Source organism: Bos grunniens, chromosome 8 (assembly GCF_055505025.1).
Source record: "Bos grunniens cultivar Pamir isolate PY7600 chromosome 8, Bosgru_T2T1.0, whole genome shotgun sequence".
NCBI lineage: Eukaryota > Metazoa > Chordata > Mammalia > Artiodactyla > Bovidae > Bos > Bos grunniens.
The window spans coordinates 51269748-51289226 of record NC_141172.1 but is presented as its reverse complement, the minus strand read 5'-3'; the positions used below and the strand labels follow the sequence as shown (position 1 = coordinate 51289226).

The window sequence follows — 19479 nt, the reverse complement described above, 5'->3', positions numbered from 1 at the left end:
ACATAAAGCACTGAGGAGCCACCTGGCACAAAGTTGACAAGCCAGAATGTTATTTATTGTAATTGTGTTGCTTTTCAGTTCAGTTCAGTTCAGTCACTCAGTTGAGTCCGACTCTTTGCCACCCCATGAATCGCAGCACGCCAGGCCTCCCTGTTCATCACCAACTCCCGGAGTTTACCCACACTCATGTCCATTGAGTCGGTGATACCATCCAGCCATCTCATCCTCTGTCATCCCCTTCTCCTCCCGCCCCCAATCCCTCCCAGCAGCAGGGTGTTTTCCAATGAGTCAACTCTTCGCATGAGGTGGCCAAAGTATTGCAGTTTCAGCTTCGGCATCAGTCCTTCCAAACTTACTGTTCACACAGGGAAGTTCAGTTGAGAAGTTAAACTTGCCTGAGGTGCTTTTCATTCATCTACAAGTCAGGTTTTCTATTTGGGAAAAGTTTCCTCCAAAGGAAGGTTCAATTTGGAAAGATTTTCTTCTGGAGGAAGAAACTTACAACCGTGCATATCCTCCCCATGTGTCCTGTCTTTCGTAATCCATCTCCTCTGGCTGTCCTTTCTCTCATTTCTGTAACTGACCCTTGTTGCATCATTTTCATATTATGCCATTTTCAAACTGGTAACAAACCATAACTCTTTCCCATTACACAAGAGCAGGATCTCATCCAATCCCAAGGCCAATATTCAGCTGGGATAGAATGCATCAAAGGGCTTAAAGGAAAGAAAATTGAGCCCCATCTGAAATCAGGTTTATAATCACTGATTACAGTCAGTTCTTGTTATTTGTGGCAGTGATGTTCTTACAGATCTAAATAACATACTGAACCATTGTTTTCAGGGGGAACACGGGGCTAAGTTTCTGTGAGTGCTTGGTCACAGCATTCTCCTTTGCCAATTAACATACAACCTTGTTTTATGTCCATTTCTGTTTAAAGATACCTTACTTGATCTGTATTGTTGATTCACTTTGAACTTAGGGCCAACAACACTATAACCTGTGCCTGAACAAAGCTTATCTAACACACACATACCTCCCTAAGGCCCATGGCAGCCATCCTGTACTCAGGAATACTAGATGATACTTAAGCATAATGTTTGGGGAACATTCTTAAAGAGATCACCAGCAAAAAAAAGCACAAAAGTAATAAAAATAAACATGCCATGACACAGACTGTAAAAGGCCATTTGTTTGCAGCGTGAGAGCTGAGACGAGAAGGCAGAGCCCCACTGGGCTCCACCTCAGCTGGGAACCCACACAGCAGGTGACTGAAATTTCTGGGCACTCTGTTAAAGTCCACAAGTGACCATGAAAGTGCCAAAGTATTGCTTAGGAGGTTGCAACTATGGTTTAGCAAGTAGGTGAGTTTGTGAACACTCCATCTGCAAATCATGAGGATCGGCTGTATATAACTATAAATTCAAAATAATTGATTGTATTGAATATAAATAGGTTTCCTCCCCAAAGGCAATTTGACTATCATTTGGGTTCGTCTCTCACGTTTTGACTGTCCTGTCATTTTTTCCATCTGTCCACTCATTTTCCTCATTGCATTCGTTTTTTTATCCTGTAAGGTACGATGAAGAAAGATCTTATAAGAGAAGTGTGAGGTAAACGTCTCCTGTTCTTCAGTTCACGCTGGATCCTTTGTGTGTGTGTACACCAGTGTCTTACTTGTGGGTGACCTCAACAGGCTACCAGAGGAAGAGGTCCTGGTATCAGTCCCTTGTAGTATATCATTTCCAGTCTTTGTCGTGTGTCTAAAGCTGTTGAGGTCAACCTAATTTGCAACTGAAACCTACTAAACCAGATACATCCCAGACTTGGCCCAGGCTGCAAGCTAATTTTAACTAGCCCTGACAACTGCTGTGGCTGTTTTCAGCTTTATTTCAGCCAGCATGCTTCCAGTCTCCTTGCAAGTTTTGTATCTCCCTTTATGAAGGACTTTGCAAAGGAAACGTACATAAACACAGACTTGGGAGTTCCTAAAACACCATATGTAATTGAAGGCATGTGTCTTAGGCTCCAAAGGTTGGTTTTTAAAAGTACATACGCTCCACTTTCATTTGGCTCTGCTTTGACTTCTTTTTTGTGACTCTCTCACGCTCTGCTTGCTTCTTGTTTCTTTTCTACACTGATAATTTTTGCTCATGCAGACTGGATGAAGATCTGAGGGAAGCATCTGAAGCAGCTAAGTAAGACTTGGTTTCCATTCAGCAGCTGGCAGTGATGTTGGCTTGCATTTCAGGAATGAATTGGGAGAACCTGCATGCCTGGTGTTTTATTCTTGCATCCTGATAATAGTGCTGCCCTTGAAAAGTTTCCTTTGTTCCATGATAGATGTAATTTCTCTTATTTGTACTACAATCTGTTTGTCCCCCTAATGATCGTGGTTATCTTGTTAAACATTTTTTTAAAATATATATGCAATTTTAGGCACCACAGCAAAAGAAACACATCACAGGCAGTGCCATGAATAGTGTAACAGCTAGATGATCACTTGCATCATCTGACTGAGGCAATAAAACCTCACTAACTCATACTAATGCAGAAAAATGGTAGCAACGTGAAATACTTCTATAGAACCAAATTCCTGAATTTCCAATATTTTTTAAAAAACTACTATTCAGTGACTGGGAAATATAGCTTAACTAACAGCTTCTGACTTATTTGCATGAGTACAAAAAATATTGCTCACTATTATTATAGTTTTCAAAATAGCAAAATCATAACTTTAATGCAAATATAAAATGAATACATGCCAATAATTTTATTCAACTAATTACTTAACCAAGGAACCAGTAAGCTGTTAAAAACCAGTTCAAAGAGTATTTGAAAAGCTAGATATCTATAAGCAATTTATAAAGGAATATTAGGATAAAAATGTTGGTTTAGATACAAAATTGATTAATGTTCAACAGGGCAATAAACTGTACCTCAGGGTGATCTTTTCCGCTGGACAGAAACTATTGCATCTCTGCTCAGTAAAAATCTGCAAGTTAATATCTGCGTCTACAGAGCTGTAAGATCAATAGGAAGTCAACTCAACAGTTCTTCTAAAGAACATCCAGTAATTTGATTTCCAGTTCACAAATAATTTTTCTGACACTGTTAAATATAAACAAGAATATTTGCTGCATCAAGCTTCTCCATTGCAAAAGTTGCTTACACTGTTAATTTTTATAACTTGTTCCTATTTTAATAGATATTGCAAAAGCAGAAAGCCTGGACAATGTCTAAACAACTACAAATTCTGAATAAGTAAGATCTAAGTTAGTGAAGCTTTTCCTATATAGATATAAATGCCAGTTCGTCATGAAAACAATCCATTAAAATATTTTTCCCTACATGTTTGTAGCAGGTAATCTGTAGAATTATTTACCTAAAGCATGGATCTTTTGGGTTAAAAATTCAAGGAAAGGTTTTTGCGTAGAAAGCTTAGCATTAGTGTAGATTACCGTTAAATGTGCCTATATAGTGGTACAGTGTACCCTGTTAGCATTTATCTGTGCTCAAATTGCACTGTCATGAGATTCCGCAAAGAGATAGCGAGCAATTAGTTTCCCTTTCAAAGTCTTTTTTTTTTTTTTTTTTTTAGGATAACAGATTTATTAAATTAAGAAGCTGTTTTCAAGACAAAAATATAGGGAGGGAACATCAGTAATTTTCCAGCCAAACCCACTATGGAGTCATAGTCATGTGCTCTCATTATTACCCTAAAATCTTGCCTCCTTCAATAGATACCTTCCCTCTATATTTCTACTCTTCCTGCTTAGCTACCATAAGAGAACGTTTATCACTTTTGGCTTAGTTGTGTAGCTTTCTTTTTTCTCTCAAATTCTTCATGGTTTACTTATCTACCTCCACAGACCCTCTCCCCAAAGATCTAAATGGTCTTGGCTGGTCCTGAGATGTCTTGATCGCCTTCCTAAAGGAAGCAGCAAGCTCATGCCTAGTACATAGTAGATGCTCAATAAATTTCTGCTTCATCAATTGGTGAATGTGCATAAGACTAAGATCACTGCTGAGGCGCAGTGCTTCTCAAACTTAACAGCACATCAGAATCACCTACAGTGTCCTGGGCCTCACCCCCAAAGTTTCTGATCAGCAGGCCTGAAAATCTGTATTGCTAACAAGTTCCCAGTAATGCCAATACTGCCAGTCTCAGGACCTTGCTTGGAGAGTCTGGCTGAATAAAACTAATCAGATTTGTCCTCAGAAGTCGATGCTCTTGCTTTGAATTCAATGGGTAAGCCATCTGTCCGAATTCCCCATTAATTTTACTTCTTCTGATGGTGACATTATAGCTATGAGGAACCGAAAATGTGGAAGGAGAAAGAATTTTACTGTTGACCCCACAGATGATCGAAATCCCACAGAATCCTACCATTTCCGCACGCTAACTATATCTTCTTAACTACCTTTGAGCCTCTGAAGTGGTCCCCCAATCCTTGGACCAATTATGTTCAGAAAACATAATCACTGCAGATCTATGGTTACAGGTTCCTCTTATGAACAGATGCCCCCTGACTTTCCACGTGACCTTAACTAGAAAGCTTCAGGCTGTTTCTAACAAAAGCAAACATATACCCTGTCAGGGAACAAAGCCTATCTGTTCAGTGTTTGGCTTTAGTCCTATTAGTGTTTTTAAACATTCACCCTTTCCCCGTTAGGGATACCACCTTCACCTCTAACTGACTTTCAGAAGGAGATTCCCTCAGCCAGTCTTATTTTTCCCTTAAACCTTAAATTCTGAACAGGAAAGAAAATATTTTAAAAAGGATAAATTGTACATAGAGAGTCATTCTTATTTTGCAGAAGGGGAGGAATCTATCTGTTGCCTTTGGAGTGACAGTAGTACATGAACTGTAAAATGCTCTTTGCTTTGGAAGGATTGCTGCTGCCGCTAAGTCGCTTCAGTCGTGTCCGACTCTGTGCGACCCCAGAGACGGCAGCCCACCAGGCTGCCCCGTCCCTGGGATTCTCCAGGCAAGAACACTGGAGTGGGTTGCCACTGCCTTCTCCAATGCATGAAAGTGAAAAGTGAAAGTGAAGGCACTCAGTTCTGTCCAACTCTTAGCGACCCCATGGACTGCAGCCTACCAGGCTCCTCTGTCTATGGGATTTTCCAGGCAAGAGTACTGGAGTGGGTTAGGGTTAGGGTTAGGGTTATGCAAAGTTAAAAAGCAGAAACGCTAGGTTTAGAAGACTGCCTGCCTTTTCTTGATTCCATTTCAGCTTTACTAGGTTTTTCTAGCACACTGTCAATGCTTGCCTGACTGTTCCCGTTCACTAGAGTTGCCAACTATCTTCTATAAAAATACCACCACCAGAGAGAAGGGTAGGGAGTGAGGGGGAAAAGCCTTCTGACTTTCTCAAGGAACTAGCCTTTTGCCATTTGCAAAATACCTAACGTTAATAACCACACCTCTTATGTGTAGACAGAAACCTTTGCTTGTGAAATTATCACATTACAGAAGGAGCTCTCACGTATAAAAAGGAGCGCTATGCTGTGCTGTGCTTAGTCGTTCAGTCCTGTCCAACTCTTTGTGACCCCATGGACTGTAGCCCGCTAGGCTCCTCTGTCCACGGGGATTCTCCAGGCAAGAATACTGGAGTGGGTTGCCATGCCTTCCTCCAGGGGATCCTCCCAAATCAGGGATCAAACCCAGGTCTCCCGCAATACAGGCGAATTCTTTACCGTCTGAGCCACCAGGGAAGTGCAGAATCTCTTAATATAGTGTTTCTTTGCTGAAAATAAAATATTTACCAGAGGGGGGAAAAGTAAAAAGTTGAAGTGTTAAGTATAATTGGAAATTAAAGCAACTTTGAAATTTGCTAACAGAGGAATCTCACAGAATATCAAAAGCAGCTTAATATTACACAAACAAGCATAAACATGTTCATACACAGTAATAAAACTCTCCTTATTTTATGGTTACATGTTTCTTTCTGGACATGATCAGTTTCGGTTAATGTCAGGACTGGCTTGTTTGACCAGAACACAGCTGAGCTGTGTCACATTTTTTGTGACAATACCAAGGAAAGCTGACACTGGCATTTTCCCTTTTAGTGTCTTGGAAAATCTTCATTGTTGTGAAAACTGCAAGTTAACTGGGTTCATATATGAATAAAATTAGAGGGATTGTCCTTTGTGCATAAAATATTATATTATGTGGGTTACAAATAAAAATTTGTAATACTCTGTTCACCAAACACTATAGATTTAAAAGTCAGGAAGAAAATAACAAGGATAGAAGAGACATGGAGGTCTTGGGAGTTTTCAATCTTCCTTTTATGTTTCTGAATCAGGAGCAATTACTGTTTGCAAAACTGACGGTAAAAGAATCAGAGCTTAGTCTCATCGTCTGTTCAGGCGTAGATTAGACGTGTTCAGTAGTAGCAATGGGACCACACTAATCAGTTTCAGTTCAGTTCCATCACTCAGTCGTGTCTGACTCTTTGCAACCCCATGGACTTCAGCACGCCAGGCTTCCCTATCCATCACCAACTCCTGGACCTTGCTCAAACTCAAGTCCATCGAGTTGGTGATGCCATCCAACCATCTTATCCTCTGTTGTCTAACCAGTTTAAAAAGTTCAAATCTGTCCTGTTTATAAAGTGGTAACAGTAGAGAGAATGTTTACTGCTTCCTTTTTTTTCCCCTTGCACTCAGAACTAGCTGCCTTTACAATGATCCAGAAATGTCTTCTATGGAGAAGGAGTAAGAATTCACCATCAATAACAATTATGTGGTTACTCATTGTATTGTATGGCTGGGCTCTGAAAGACAAAAATACATTGAGGATTGGGTAAACACCGTTTAGATGTTCAGCTTTCACGTTCTCTATGCCTGAAATTATAAACTTAAAAAGAAATGTGTCAGCTTAACACCATCTCATTCATGATCACCATTAGATGTCTTAAGGAAAACCCAAGTCTTTACTTGGTGTTCTATTTTCCCAGCCCCAAAATGAGGAGAAAATGAATATTAGAGCCAGATGTAAAAGCATTTGGGCAAGAAGAATCCAACTGTTTTCTGAATTACATCATCCATATTTTAATTAGTGAAAGTAGGGACTTCCATTTGAAATTATTATTTTGGTGGGTGGGAGAGAAAACATCCTTATTTAGAAAATTCAAGAGGCAGCTCAGCCTGGATGGAACTTTAGAAATGATCTTGTCCATCTAGCCTCATCCTGTGAGAAATAAAAATTGAGCATGTGTTTACCATGTGCCAAGTTCTAAGTAAAAAGCTGCACCCACCCTATCTCATTTTTATCCTCAAAACAAGCCAAGGAAGTACACTGTACAGATAAGGAAAGAGCAGCATAGAGAGATAAGCTGTTCAACTTGAAGAATGGCCCGGAGCTGGGACTGGAGCCTTTGCAGTGCAGTTCCAGACCCAGTGGTTGTGGTTTTAAAGTCAGAGACAGGTGGCCTTGATGCTGGAATGGGTGTTCAACCTCTGATCTAACCATGGAGGACAAAATTTAAGCCTAAAACAAAAGGGTTCACTGCTGTCCCGTCAGTTTCAGGGAATAAGCTGTGATCACTATCATGTTCTCAGAGAGAACTTGGCCCTCCAATCACGGGCTCTTAATTGGGTGTGGGTTGTGGAGAATTTAACATTGTCCTCCTCCACAGGAATCCAGAAGGAGGGGCAAAGATCCGCATTTAAATATATCCGCTATTGTCACCTTTTGTTCTCTAGTGACCTCCTTTTCCCTGGAGGAGGTCTGAAGGGAAACTGGAAAATCCCGGTGCACTGGCTCGGGAGTTGCCACGGTGACCTTATAAGGAAGTTTATGCACAAAAACTCAAGGGAAGGTCTTTACTGACAAAGAACAAAAGCCTTAAAGAAGACCTTTGAAATCGCACAGCTACTTTTCTGAAGGTTTTACTGGTCCCACCTTTTTGAGATGAAGACAGCAATTGCTTCGAGCAAACTGCCACGCGAAAATTCTACAAAACAAAAATACCATAGTCCATCTAAAAAAAATTTTTTTGGCAAATCATCCCTCTCTCAGCAAAGCAGCGCCCCCTAGAGCAGAGTCCTGCACCTACAGCTAACGAGCTGCGTGGGCAGAAGGTCCCTCACTAACCTACAGCTGCTACATCTTCGGGCTTACCCACTCCTCTGCTTGCCTTGTCTGTTTTGCTCCCCATCTGTATATGAGGCTGTCTGGGTTGGGAACAGGGCAAAACACCGCTTCTGGTTGGGCTTCATTCCAGGGCTGGGCATGGGGATGGGGGTGGGGGGGATGCAAATTGTTAATGTTACTTGCCATTTCTTAGAAAATATTAGTCTCCCTGCTTCCCCTTTCATCAGCCCTCTCTTTCCTAAGCTCTTTCTTACCAGGCACATGATCACAGTGTGGAGGATGAGATCTGGGATGAGGGGCCAGAGTGGCCAAGATTTTTTTTTTGCTGACTTCCTGCTCTGGATTTCTGGCTTTATTTAGCATCAGACTAAGAGGCTTCATTTACCTTCTAGTTTCTGAGTGGAAGCATTTTACACCTTCTATAGTTAGTATTAAATGGATAAGCTGAAAAATGGGCAAAGACTCTTCCAAGGAGCTCAATTAGGCCAAGAATAAGACGTACAGTGTGCTGATGCTGTCATGGCCTCTCATTTCCTCAGAGAGAGAAGGGAAGGTTAAGTCCATCTCCCACTTTTCCTATAGAAAACAGGCTTATCATTAAACAATGTTGTCTGATACTTTGTAAAAAACAAAGAACAAAAAAACCTCATTTAACACATATTAGGAGCCAAAAATAGCCTATAGAAAATTATCAAAAAGTTACTATGTCTCACTGAAAAATTAGGTTATAGAAAGTGAAGCCCATCTGCCCAGTGAGGAATGCTCCTTTCATGTTTGAATTCTGATTAAAAGTTAAGTTTTTTTTCCAAAGCATACTATTTTGAAAAGTAATCCAGATGTTTGTCTCCTTCACACTCAGGTTAGGATTTTATTTTTTTCATTCATCTCCTAAAACCTGCAACATGACTTTTTATATTTTTACATAAAAAGTGTACATGGTCCAGAAGTGGGTCTGTGCGGGGAGGCTTAAATTAATAGTGTTGTCCATAGCTTCATTAGCTCCACAAGACCACTGCTGCCTTGTAATCTTCAGGTGGTTTCCTGGATTTACTTAAAAAGCATCCACTTTTGACTATCTTCTCGCTCTTTCCATAAACTCGATGATTAAATTTCAGTTTCTCAGCATTTGTGTACCAAAACCTGAAGGGATAAATTAAACCCTAAAAGGTTTACAAAAAAGTCAGTATGAAAAATGAAGTGCTTCAAAATGGTCTGTTGTTTTCAGATTTTTATCAGGTGCCTTGATGGTGAAACAAAGTGACCATGTATACTTTAAACTTTTAAAGATGCTTTCAAGTATTTTGACCCAGATTCTACTTTTCAGACAGTGTGCTCCAAATTTTGATTTAATAAATATTCTCTTGGTCTATGAAAGACACTGAGCCACCACCATGTAAATACCAATAAAATTCCAATCATCAGTCAAACTTAATATATTCTTTTGGGAATAACTGCAGCTGGGAAACACATTTTTGAAGCAAAAACAAAAGGACCTGTTTTTTGGAAAAGCATATTAGAAAAAGATTGATGGGTCAGAGTGGATAAAAAGAAGACAGACACCTTTATGGTAAAAACCCTGTTGATAAGGAAACAAGTCAGATCCTTGAGGGCATAAAAAAGAGATTAATATCCATGACAACCTGGCCTCTCCTAATAGTCAGTATGGCTGGGTTTGAAAACTCCCAAAGGACAGAAGATTATTGCAAGTAGAGTAATTAAGCAGTGAGATATGGTTTTCTCATTTCAGAGACACTGAACTGTTACTATTACTTACTCTACTGCTGCTGCTACTGCTAAGTTGCTTCAGTCGTGTCCAACTCTGTGCGACCCCATAGACGGCAGCCCACCAGGCTCCCCCGTCCCTGGGATTCTCCAGGCAAGAACACTGGAGTGGGTTGCCATTTCCTTCTCCAATGCATGAAAGTGAAAAGTGAAAGTGAAGTCGTTCAGTCATGTCCGACTCTTAGCGACCCCATGGACTACAGCCTACCAGGCTCCTCTGTCCATGGGATTTTCCAGGCAAGAGTACTGGAGTGGGGTGCCATTGCCTTCTCCACTTACTACTGAACTAATATTACTGCTACTAATAATAGACATGTACTGTATGTTCATTATGTATAATTGAAAACACTTTAGACTAATCCTTAGCAAGCTATTCTATTTTGCAGATATAGAAATGGAGACTTAGAAAAGACAGGTAGCCTGGCCAAGGCCCCAGGGCTAAGAAATGGTAGAATTGCTGAGGGTACCTCAAAGGAGTATGCCTTACTGCTGTACCCTGGATGGGTTAGCTTTATTTGCAGAACTATGAGAATGAACAGGGCTCATTTGCTGCAGATTCCACAAGTAAAGCACAGTAACCTTTGCAACATATAAATGTAAGGCCTCCCTCCCTCCAGAGAGAGGAAGGGCAGATCTAAGCGAAATTCGCACATACTTCCCAAATTGCCCGATTCAAACAGAACATTTTTCTTTCATTTCCTCCTCTGCGTGTTCACTGGCTGTAGTCAGTTTCTCTGGTAGGTGTCAGAAAACTGTGATATGTTCACAAGAGGTAGAAGAAAGACTCAAGTGGCCCAAAGACATTTTCGGCTTATTCCCTAGATATTTGGAAACTCAACAGACATTCTCTTTCCTTTTTTTCATATATTTTTTTTTAATTGAAGTATAGTTGATTTACAATGTTGTGTCAGTGTAAGGTGTATAGTAGTGATTCAGTGTGTGTGTGTGTGTGTGTGTGTGTATACATATTCAGATTATTTTCACTTGACCTAGAGATTATCATACTAAATCAGATGAATATCATATGATACCACTTATATATGGAGTCTAAAAAAAATGATACAAATGAACTTATATACAAAATAGAAATAGACTCTCAGAGAAAACATTTATTACATTTTGGTCACCAAACTCAGGAGACATTCTTTAAAAACAAGTTTTTCTTAGATTATAAGAATCCATCTCATTAAGGTAGCTGTGCCCTTTTCAGGCAAATCCTTTGGCTTTAGAAAGTGTTGGAGGGTGAGAGTGAAAACAGTGGAGTCACAGCCAACAAGTCCCCAACATGTACCCTGGAGGTGAAAGCCGGTCCCTCACACCCAGGGACATGTCACACACACTCTTCAGAAGCACGCAGAACCCAGCATGTGCGGTCATGGAAATCACAGATGATTCGGGAGCAAGGTGGCCTCTGCCTGTGGGGAGGGATGGGTGGCCCAGGGTAATGCTTGCACTTGGCTTATTAGGTTTTTTTTTTTTTTCCCCTAAAATATGATAAAATACAGCTAACACAAAATATACTATCTTAACCATTTTCAAGTATACAATTCAGTAATATTAAGTACATTCATGTTGGGCAATCAATCTCCATAACTTTTCGGTCTTGCAAAACTAAAACTCTGTTCCCATTACATCACAACTCCCACCCCACTACACACCACCCCTTCTACTGTCTGTCTCTATAAATTTGCTCTAGTGGAATTGCACGATATTTGTCTTTTTACAACTGGCTTCTTTCACTTGCCATAATGTCCTCAAGGTTCATCTATGTTCTAGTTTCCTTCCTTTTAAAGGCTGAATAATATTCATTATCCTGGAGGAGGAAATGGCAACCTATCATTATAGGTATACACCAAATTTTGCTATCCATTCATCCATCAGTGGACACTTAGGTGGCTTCCTCTTTCTAGCTTTTGTGAACATTGCTGTTATGAACGTGGGTGTAAAAATATCTGTTCGAGTCCCCATTTTCCGTTATTTTAAATATATATCTAGAGAAGTGGAATTCTGGGTTATATGGGAGTTCTATTTTTAATTTTTTGAGGAACTTCTATATTATTTCCCTTAATAGCTGCACTAATTTACATTCCTAACAACAGTACACAAGGGTTTCCTTTTCTCAGCATCTTCGTTAGCACTTTTTTCCTATTTTTTTAGATCATAGCCATGTTCATGGCTGTGAGGTAGTACCTCAATGTGATTTTGAGTTGTGCTTTTTAAAAACAGCTTTATTGAGATAAAATTTACTCATTTAAACTACACAGTTCAGTGGCTCAACAGTGTCACTGAGTTGTGCAAGCAACACCACAATCAATTTTAGAACATTTTCCTCACTTGTAAATTACTCTGTCACTCCCATTTCCCTTCACCCCAAGTCCCTGACAACCAGCAGCCTACTTCCTGACTATATCTGCCTGTTCTGGGCCTTTCCTATGAATGCAGTCACATGAGCTTTAGGGCTGGCTTCTTTCGTTTAGCCTCATGTTTCCAGGGTCATACACGTAGTAGCAAGGTTATAACTTTTCACGTTAGAAATGTACTTTTGATGAATTTAACATACAATTTTTAAAACTCCAAGACACTTTATCTGGGAGGAAGCATCAAAGGTGCTACGCATGAAAAAATGTCAACAGTGGTTTTATTTGGATGATGGCCCAACAAGTAACTTTAAAATTTTATTTTTCTTCATCGTTTTCTGTAATTTTCAGAAATAGAAAAATAAACATGTGCTTCTTTTATAATGAGGAAAAAATGTATTATATGTCTTTCAATGTATCCAGTCTTTTGTCTTTGATTTTATCATTTATTTACTTGACTGTGCCAGGTCCTAGCTGCAGCGTGGAATCTAGTTCCCTGACCAGAGATTGAACCCTGGCCGCCTGCATTGGAAGTGCAGAGTCTTAACCACTGGACCACCAGGAAAGTCCTGGAAAAAAAATTTTTTTTTTTTTTTAAGAAAATACTGGAGGGTTTTTTGCCATTGTTTTATTGTTTACCACTGTCATAATTTAGCACTTGTCATATATTCCTTATATCAGGCAGATCATTTATTTGCCTCTCAAGAAACAGTCATTTACAAAAAAGGAAAGGTGGATTTCCAAAATGCAATAATATTCCTTAACCCATTTAAAAATGAGCTGGCACAAGTCTTTTGCCCTCTAGATCATTTTGAAAGGTGTAAAATGCTTCTAGAAACAGTTTGGCAAAAATAAATAGACTCCATCTTTTAGAGAAAGCCTTGGCAACTCGGGGAAAACTGTGTTTTTACCAGATTGGTCTAGTATAAGAAATGTGCATGAATTATTTTCAACAAGTCCTCAGGAAAAAAAGCAACAAGCACAGGCTCCCTGAATTGTTACTGTTTCTTATTCAGTTTTTCATGTTGCTCATTTTTTTTTCTTCCTTTCTTTTCAAAGTATTAATCTGAAGCTGAAAGAAAAGCCCTAGTTGGCCACATCTGGATGAAGGGGCTGCTTTTCTGCTTCGTGGTTCTGTTGAAACATACCTACCTGGAAGAGAGAGCACTGATGGTACTCTGTTTCCACTTTGCACTACCTGCTGCCATTCTAAATTTCTAAGGGGAAAAACAGTAAGAGAATCTGTTTACTCTTAACATGTTTTATGGAATTGTGTGTATTTTCCTATTTTGCCAATTATGTGCCTCAAAGATTTTAGTTGAACCTTAGCAAGAAAGTAGGACCTTCCATTTCAATATTTCATTAACCCTTGGTACAGTGGTATTTCGTCTCTTTGTTGACTGCTGTTGACCACTGAGGTAACTGCAGTCCGCTATTCACTGTGAGTGGATTTCTCCTTGGTGATCACTTCAAGTTTAAAATACACAGGACTCAACAGTCCCTAGGAAAGTTGGCCCCACATAAACTCCACCTTTCAAACCCTAAGCTTGCTTAAGATAGCCATACATAGACACAGCTGTGACACCACGTCAGTTAGGCATCCACTTGGTTCTTGTCCACATTTATTCTAACATCTCCAAAGGAAGCCAGGTTTCCTAATGCACACCAATTTCGTTTTAGTTATCAAAATGGGCATTGTGTTTTCTGTGAATTTGGTTTTTTAAAAAAGTCATTTCTTCAGTGAATGTTGAGGACCTCCAAACTGAGAAACTTAAGGATCCATGTTCACATTTCTGGTAGCTGTCTTTGATTCAAGCCATGAACTTAGTTCAAGATGTCACACTTTAAGTGCTAAGGATACTGTGGAAGGCAGCCTCTCAGAAATTCATTCTTTGGTAACACTGAGTTATCTGAATCTCTCTCATATGCATTATAAAACATAATCTGCTTTAACACACTCACAGGCTTAAAATTAAATATGAGTATGTACTATCCTTTGCAAAATAGTTCTTTATAGTCTTCATATGTTTTTTAAAATACCAGCATGGTTTAGAACTCATGGGCCTCTAGAGGAGGGAGGGGTTGGTAAATCTAGCACCCCGACCTGTTTCCACATGGCCTTCAAGAACGGTTTTCATGCTTTGGGTTGAAAAAAATTTTTTAATATGTCATGACATAAGAAAACTATCAAATTTCAGTCCCCATAAATAACATCTGATTGAAACATGGCCACACAAATTTGTTGACAGACTCTCTGCAGCTACTTTCATCTTACAGCAGCAGAATGCAGTAACTGCCACAGACCACGTGGCCCACGGGGCCTAAAACATTGACTCTCTATAGACAGCATTTGCTGAGCCCTGTGCCAGCCCATGCAACCTTCCTCGGCCTCCCATTTGTACTCAGATGCTGGTTTCTCTAACAGTATGCACAAATTAGGCCGCAAACTAATTTCCTCTTAAAAAAGTAAACTTTTGGCATCCACAAATCAGTAAGACTCACACCTGCTGACAAAGGCAAGGAGTCCTAGCCATGAACACATGGCTCAGGTTGTGTTTACACAACCCAAAGTGAAGCCTGCTTAGAAGGCTTCTGGCTGTTCAGAGGTGTTGCTGAGGTCCTGTCCTTATCCTGGAAACTATCCACAGACTCCACTATCACATATTATTAACACGCTCTTCAAAATTAAACTGTAGTGGATACCAGGGTACCACCATAGTCTGAGGGTGATAACTGTCTCTGGGAGAGCTTTCAGGGACATGTCAAGCCCTGGGTATCATAAGCTTTGAAGTAGACATCTTTGCACAGGTTTCTGAATTGCACTGCCTTCATCTGCTTCATGTCTGTCCTGCACCCACCTGCCAGACATGCCTTCATACACACAGGTCAGCTCTCTCTCCTCCATAAGCCATAGTTACTATGTCCCCTTCTCAATCCCTTTCCACTTGGTATCCTACTAGATCATTCTTCTGGGTCTCCACCCTCATAACATCTGGCTTGTCTGATAGAAAAACCCTGGAGCACGTCTTCTTCCACAGCCCACCTCCACCTTTGGCAGCCCAAATTGTGCCTTTCCCAGAACTTAGCATGGACATAAGCGCAATGACCTGGTTTCCCAATTTGTTCACCCAGTTTGCTCACTGTTGCCCTGGCATCATTATTAATAATGCTCTCTCACTCAGTAAAGTCCCATTTTGGAAGATGAATTATGTGGTCCCCTTAGCCACAGGAAGTAATGAAGAATTCAGTGTTCAGCTTAGAGGTATGAACTGGAGGACATACAGCTGTCCATAAAAGGTTCTTGTGACAGTCAACCAGACACAACAGCCTTAGCATTTACATTGTCTTTGAACTTGTCCAGCCTGTTCATGGAAGGCTACTCAGGTGGTATTCTGTTTGGAGTTTTATCTTCCTATGTGGAAATTATGAGCATCTTTCCTGATCAATGATTTTGTTTGGACTGTTCAATGGGCTGCATAACCATTCTGATAGTTAGGCATCTGCTATTTTATTATCTTAAAAAGAAAATTTAATTGCACGTGCTAGATAAAAGCTACCATGTAAATTCAAATCAAGTGAATAGAAGCCTAGAAGAATTCTGAAAAAAATAACCCTTCAGCAAATAAGTAGACAGATGTAAACATTCACACCATTAGCTATCTAGCTTTTGCGTTCTGAGCATTCTTGCTTTGGTTCTGACTTCTGGGAACTGTTTGCACTTTTCCTGTAGATTTGTTGTTAAGGGAACCAAGGGGTCATTGGGGCCAAAGTATTGTTTTCCCAAAGTGTCAACTGCTATTCACTTAGCTCCTTGATTAAGAGAAAGAACAAAAATCTGCACAGAAGATATTGTCAAGGAGTAAGAAAGTCTGTCTGAGGGCAGTAGCTAAGGGTGGAAGAAAACCCGGAAGCTCCTGTTGAAGCCATACAGTGTTTTACGGGGTTATCTTCTAAGACATAATACCGACATACGTGAGGAAGTCACTACACCAGGCCTTTGTGTTATTAAGGTCTCGTTTTAAGTATTCAGTTATGGTACTGATTTTGCAACTCTCATCTAATTAATCATAATGCCTCTGTAGTTTGCTCCCTTAGAAATATTTAGATGTGCACAAATGAATCTTTTATATGTTTAAAGGTTTTTTTCTACCATGTATTGGATTGCTCAGAATAAAGTATCTATTAGGTCTTTGTTTTAGTAAATAAATTCTATCTAAATAGTGTGAATTGATAATATAAAAATATGTAACAACACTATATATATTCATATATATATATATATAACCTCTCTGTATAATTCAGAAATAAAAAAAAATGGTTCCACAAGTGATGGCATTCTTTCTCTGAGTCAGTAAGAATCTATTTCCAGCTTCACTTTGCAGGAGGTCTTATCTGGATGTCAGTCTAGCTGGGCCCTCAGCTAGAGGCATTCTAGTCACCCAAACTTTATTCCCTTTTCATTTTTGTTTTCCATGCCTCAAACAGCTACACTTTCAAAATGTGTTGTTTGCTTCCTGAGAAAGCAATTTCTCACTTTGGAAGCATCTCTCAGTTTCATGGTTACTTGATTTTGTCAACTTTTCCTTTCTCTGTCCCTTATCTTTCCAGAGCAGAGGTTTATTTTTTAATTAAAATGGATTAAATACCATTTTAAATTTAGGTTCTTTAATTTTTACTTTCACAACCATCAAACAGCACTGGGAATTACCACTGAGATTTTTTTTTTTAACCTTATAAACAAATGTGTGCCTCTGCCTCTCAGAAAGTTTGTTGGAATAACCAAATGAGAAGTTGCTTTACAAAAACTGAGACACTTCATGTCTTCGTGATCTAAGATTTAGTGCTGGTGGATACTGTCCTCTACCTAACTAAGAGAAGAAGGACAAGAGAAGACTGAGAGGTACTGACAGGCAAATGAAGGGCACGATATTACAAGGTGGCGGTTACGTTCATTCTGCTCCCATCACCTAACTATGGTTGTGGGGATGGGAGGCAGGTTAGGCATCCAGCACTAGGGGAAAGGATGGGTGAAATGTGGAGGATACACACATGGTATTGACACAGCTACCAGAAGCAAATTATACACTGAGAGAGCAATACTTCAATCATGGGGCAGAGTGGAAAAATAAGAACTCAGTATTTATAGTCAAGTGTCATTTATGTAAACTCTAACCCCCCCACACACAATATTCTACAAAGCCCATGCACAGTTAATGACTTGGCATGCTCATTAGAGTGAGTACGGGGGTAAGGGTAGGAGTGGGGACCCAGAATGAAGCTAGAAGTCTAATTAAAAATCAAAATAAATAATAAGCTTTTTAATTGGCTGAAGTTAAAGTAACTAAAATGAAAATACCTTAAACTTTCAGCCATAGATCATAGAAAAGCCGTGTTAAGGTGCTTTGGGATATCAAGGGGCTGTTCCCTTCTACTGCTTCTCCTGTGGTTTTAACATTTCTCTGCATTGGCTGCATCAGTGCTCTGCAGCTGCCAGAAGCCTGTCCTGGGCTACCCAACCCTGAACAGTCATGGAGATTTTAATAAAACTGGTGCCTTCTTACATATCAATCCTCACACAGTTGTAGGCTTTATAAAGCAAGGAGATTGCTCTGTGAAGCTAATTTTCCTAGAGTTTCATTCACATCCATTCAAAACAATTCTCTTTAGTCAAGCAAAATTATTTATTTTCAATATATAGCCATTTTAGTGATACTCAGATGACAGACACCAATAATTGCCATCCACTAACTCTTGTCTTACCCTCAGTGAGACACCTACACCCTCGATGCTTAATCATGCCCTCCTTTTGAAACTCTTCTCCCATAGATTGGTGAATTGAATTGTCCTTTCTCTCCCCATATTTGTTATCTATTGGTACTTAACAAATTACAGTGAATTCTCATTATTTGAGGAAGTTACATCCTATTAAGGCAAAGAGAATATTGAATCAGTGCATACTGAACCACCGCTCCTACAGGAAAACAGGGTTAGGTTCCTGTGAGCCTCTGGTCACATTTCCATCAAGTGATCAATAACTAATCTTATTTTATATGTGCTTCTTTTTACAGACGCTTTCTTTAATGGTATCTTGTTGAGTCACATTAACATTGAACTCACAGCCACATTGAATTCACAGCCAAATCCTGAATATAACTCACGCCTGAATGAAGATCATCTGTTACATGAATTTTCTCTGTAAGGCACATTTCCTTGCACTTAGGAACATTAGACAGTACTTCAGCTCTATGCTTGGAGACTAAATAGTAAAATTAGCAAGAAAAATCACAAAATTCCAAAAACATTACACTAAATAGACTATGAAAAAGTTGTGTATTTACAGTGTGAGAACTGGAACCAGAAAGGTGAGTTTTGCTTTGTTCAACCTCATCTGGGAACATGTGCATCAGATAAGTCAACTTTCACCTTTCTGTATATGTCTGTAAATGATCATGAAAACAAGATGAACATGGATTTGGGGTTAAAATAAATTTTAGTGAATAGGGGAATTTGCAGTTATGGGAATTCTTAAATAATGAAAATCAACTGTGTATGCCAAGACTTAGCAGCCTGAACATCACACATTTATTATCTCATTTTCTATAAATTGGAAATCCTGATACATCTTAGCTAGGTCCTCTACTTTAAGGCATCTCACAGGCTGGCAACCACAGTGTTGGCTCAAGGTCTCTCACAAGACTGATGTCATCAAGATGCTGACAAAGTTTATGGCTCCCTCTTGCAAGAGGTTCAACTGGGAAAGAATCTGCCAAGTTCATTCACATGGCTGTTGGCAAGATTCAGTTTTTGGAAGGTTGTTGAACTGAGGGCCTCATTCCTTGTTGGCAGTTAGATGGAGGCTACCCTCAGTTCTCTGCCTCACGGACCTCTGCAACATGGCACCTTGTTTCCCTGACAACAAGAAGAGAGAATTTGCTAACAAGAGGGAGGGGGCCATTTTTATAACCTTATCACAGAAGTGACATCCTGCCAATTTTGCTGCATTCCATTGATTAGAAGCAAGTCACCAGATCCAGCCCCACCCAAGGGGAGAGGATTGCACACGATGTGAACCCTGGGGAGCTGGGACCATCGGGCGCCTTCTTTGATGTCATCCTATCACGCCCCCTTAGCCTTCTGCAAGCTCCTCTTTGTGCTCTTCTCACTGTAAATGATGGTGTTTCTCAATGTTTCTCTTCTTTACGGTTCTACCCTTTCCCCAATGACTTCAACTA

General features: G+C 39.8%; 2 protein-coding genes across 19 annotated transcripts in view; one reads left to right on the top strand and one right to left on the bottom strand.

Moving 5' to 3' along the window:
* Positions 1-16573, top strand: part of PRUNE2 (prune homolog 2 with BCH domain) — a 295098-nt gene extending 278525 nt beyond the window's left edge. For 3 of the 7 annotated variants that reach the window (XM_086415566.1, XM_086415567.1, XM_086415572.1), the window contains 4 exons: positions 1578-1613; positions 2160-2198; positions 6680-6727; positions 13307-16573. In XM_086415566.1, coding sequence (XP_086271692.1) covers positions 1578-1613; positions 2160-2198; positions 6680-6727; positions 13307-13337 — 154 coding nt within the window. In that variant the 3' untranslated portion in view covers positions 13338-16573. The remainder of the gene's footprint in view (positions 1-1577; positions 1614-2159; positions 2199-6679; positions 6728-13306) is intronic. The other 4 variants (XM_086415568.1, XM_086415569.1, XM_086415570.1 and 1 more) reach the window with 4 other exon arrangements.
* The window catches only part of GCNT1 (glucosaminyl (N-acetyl) transferase 1), a 220675-nt gene that overhangs the window by 45345 nt on the left and 155851 nt on the right, over positions 1-19479 (bottom strand). The window lies entirely within an intron of this gene.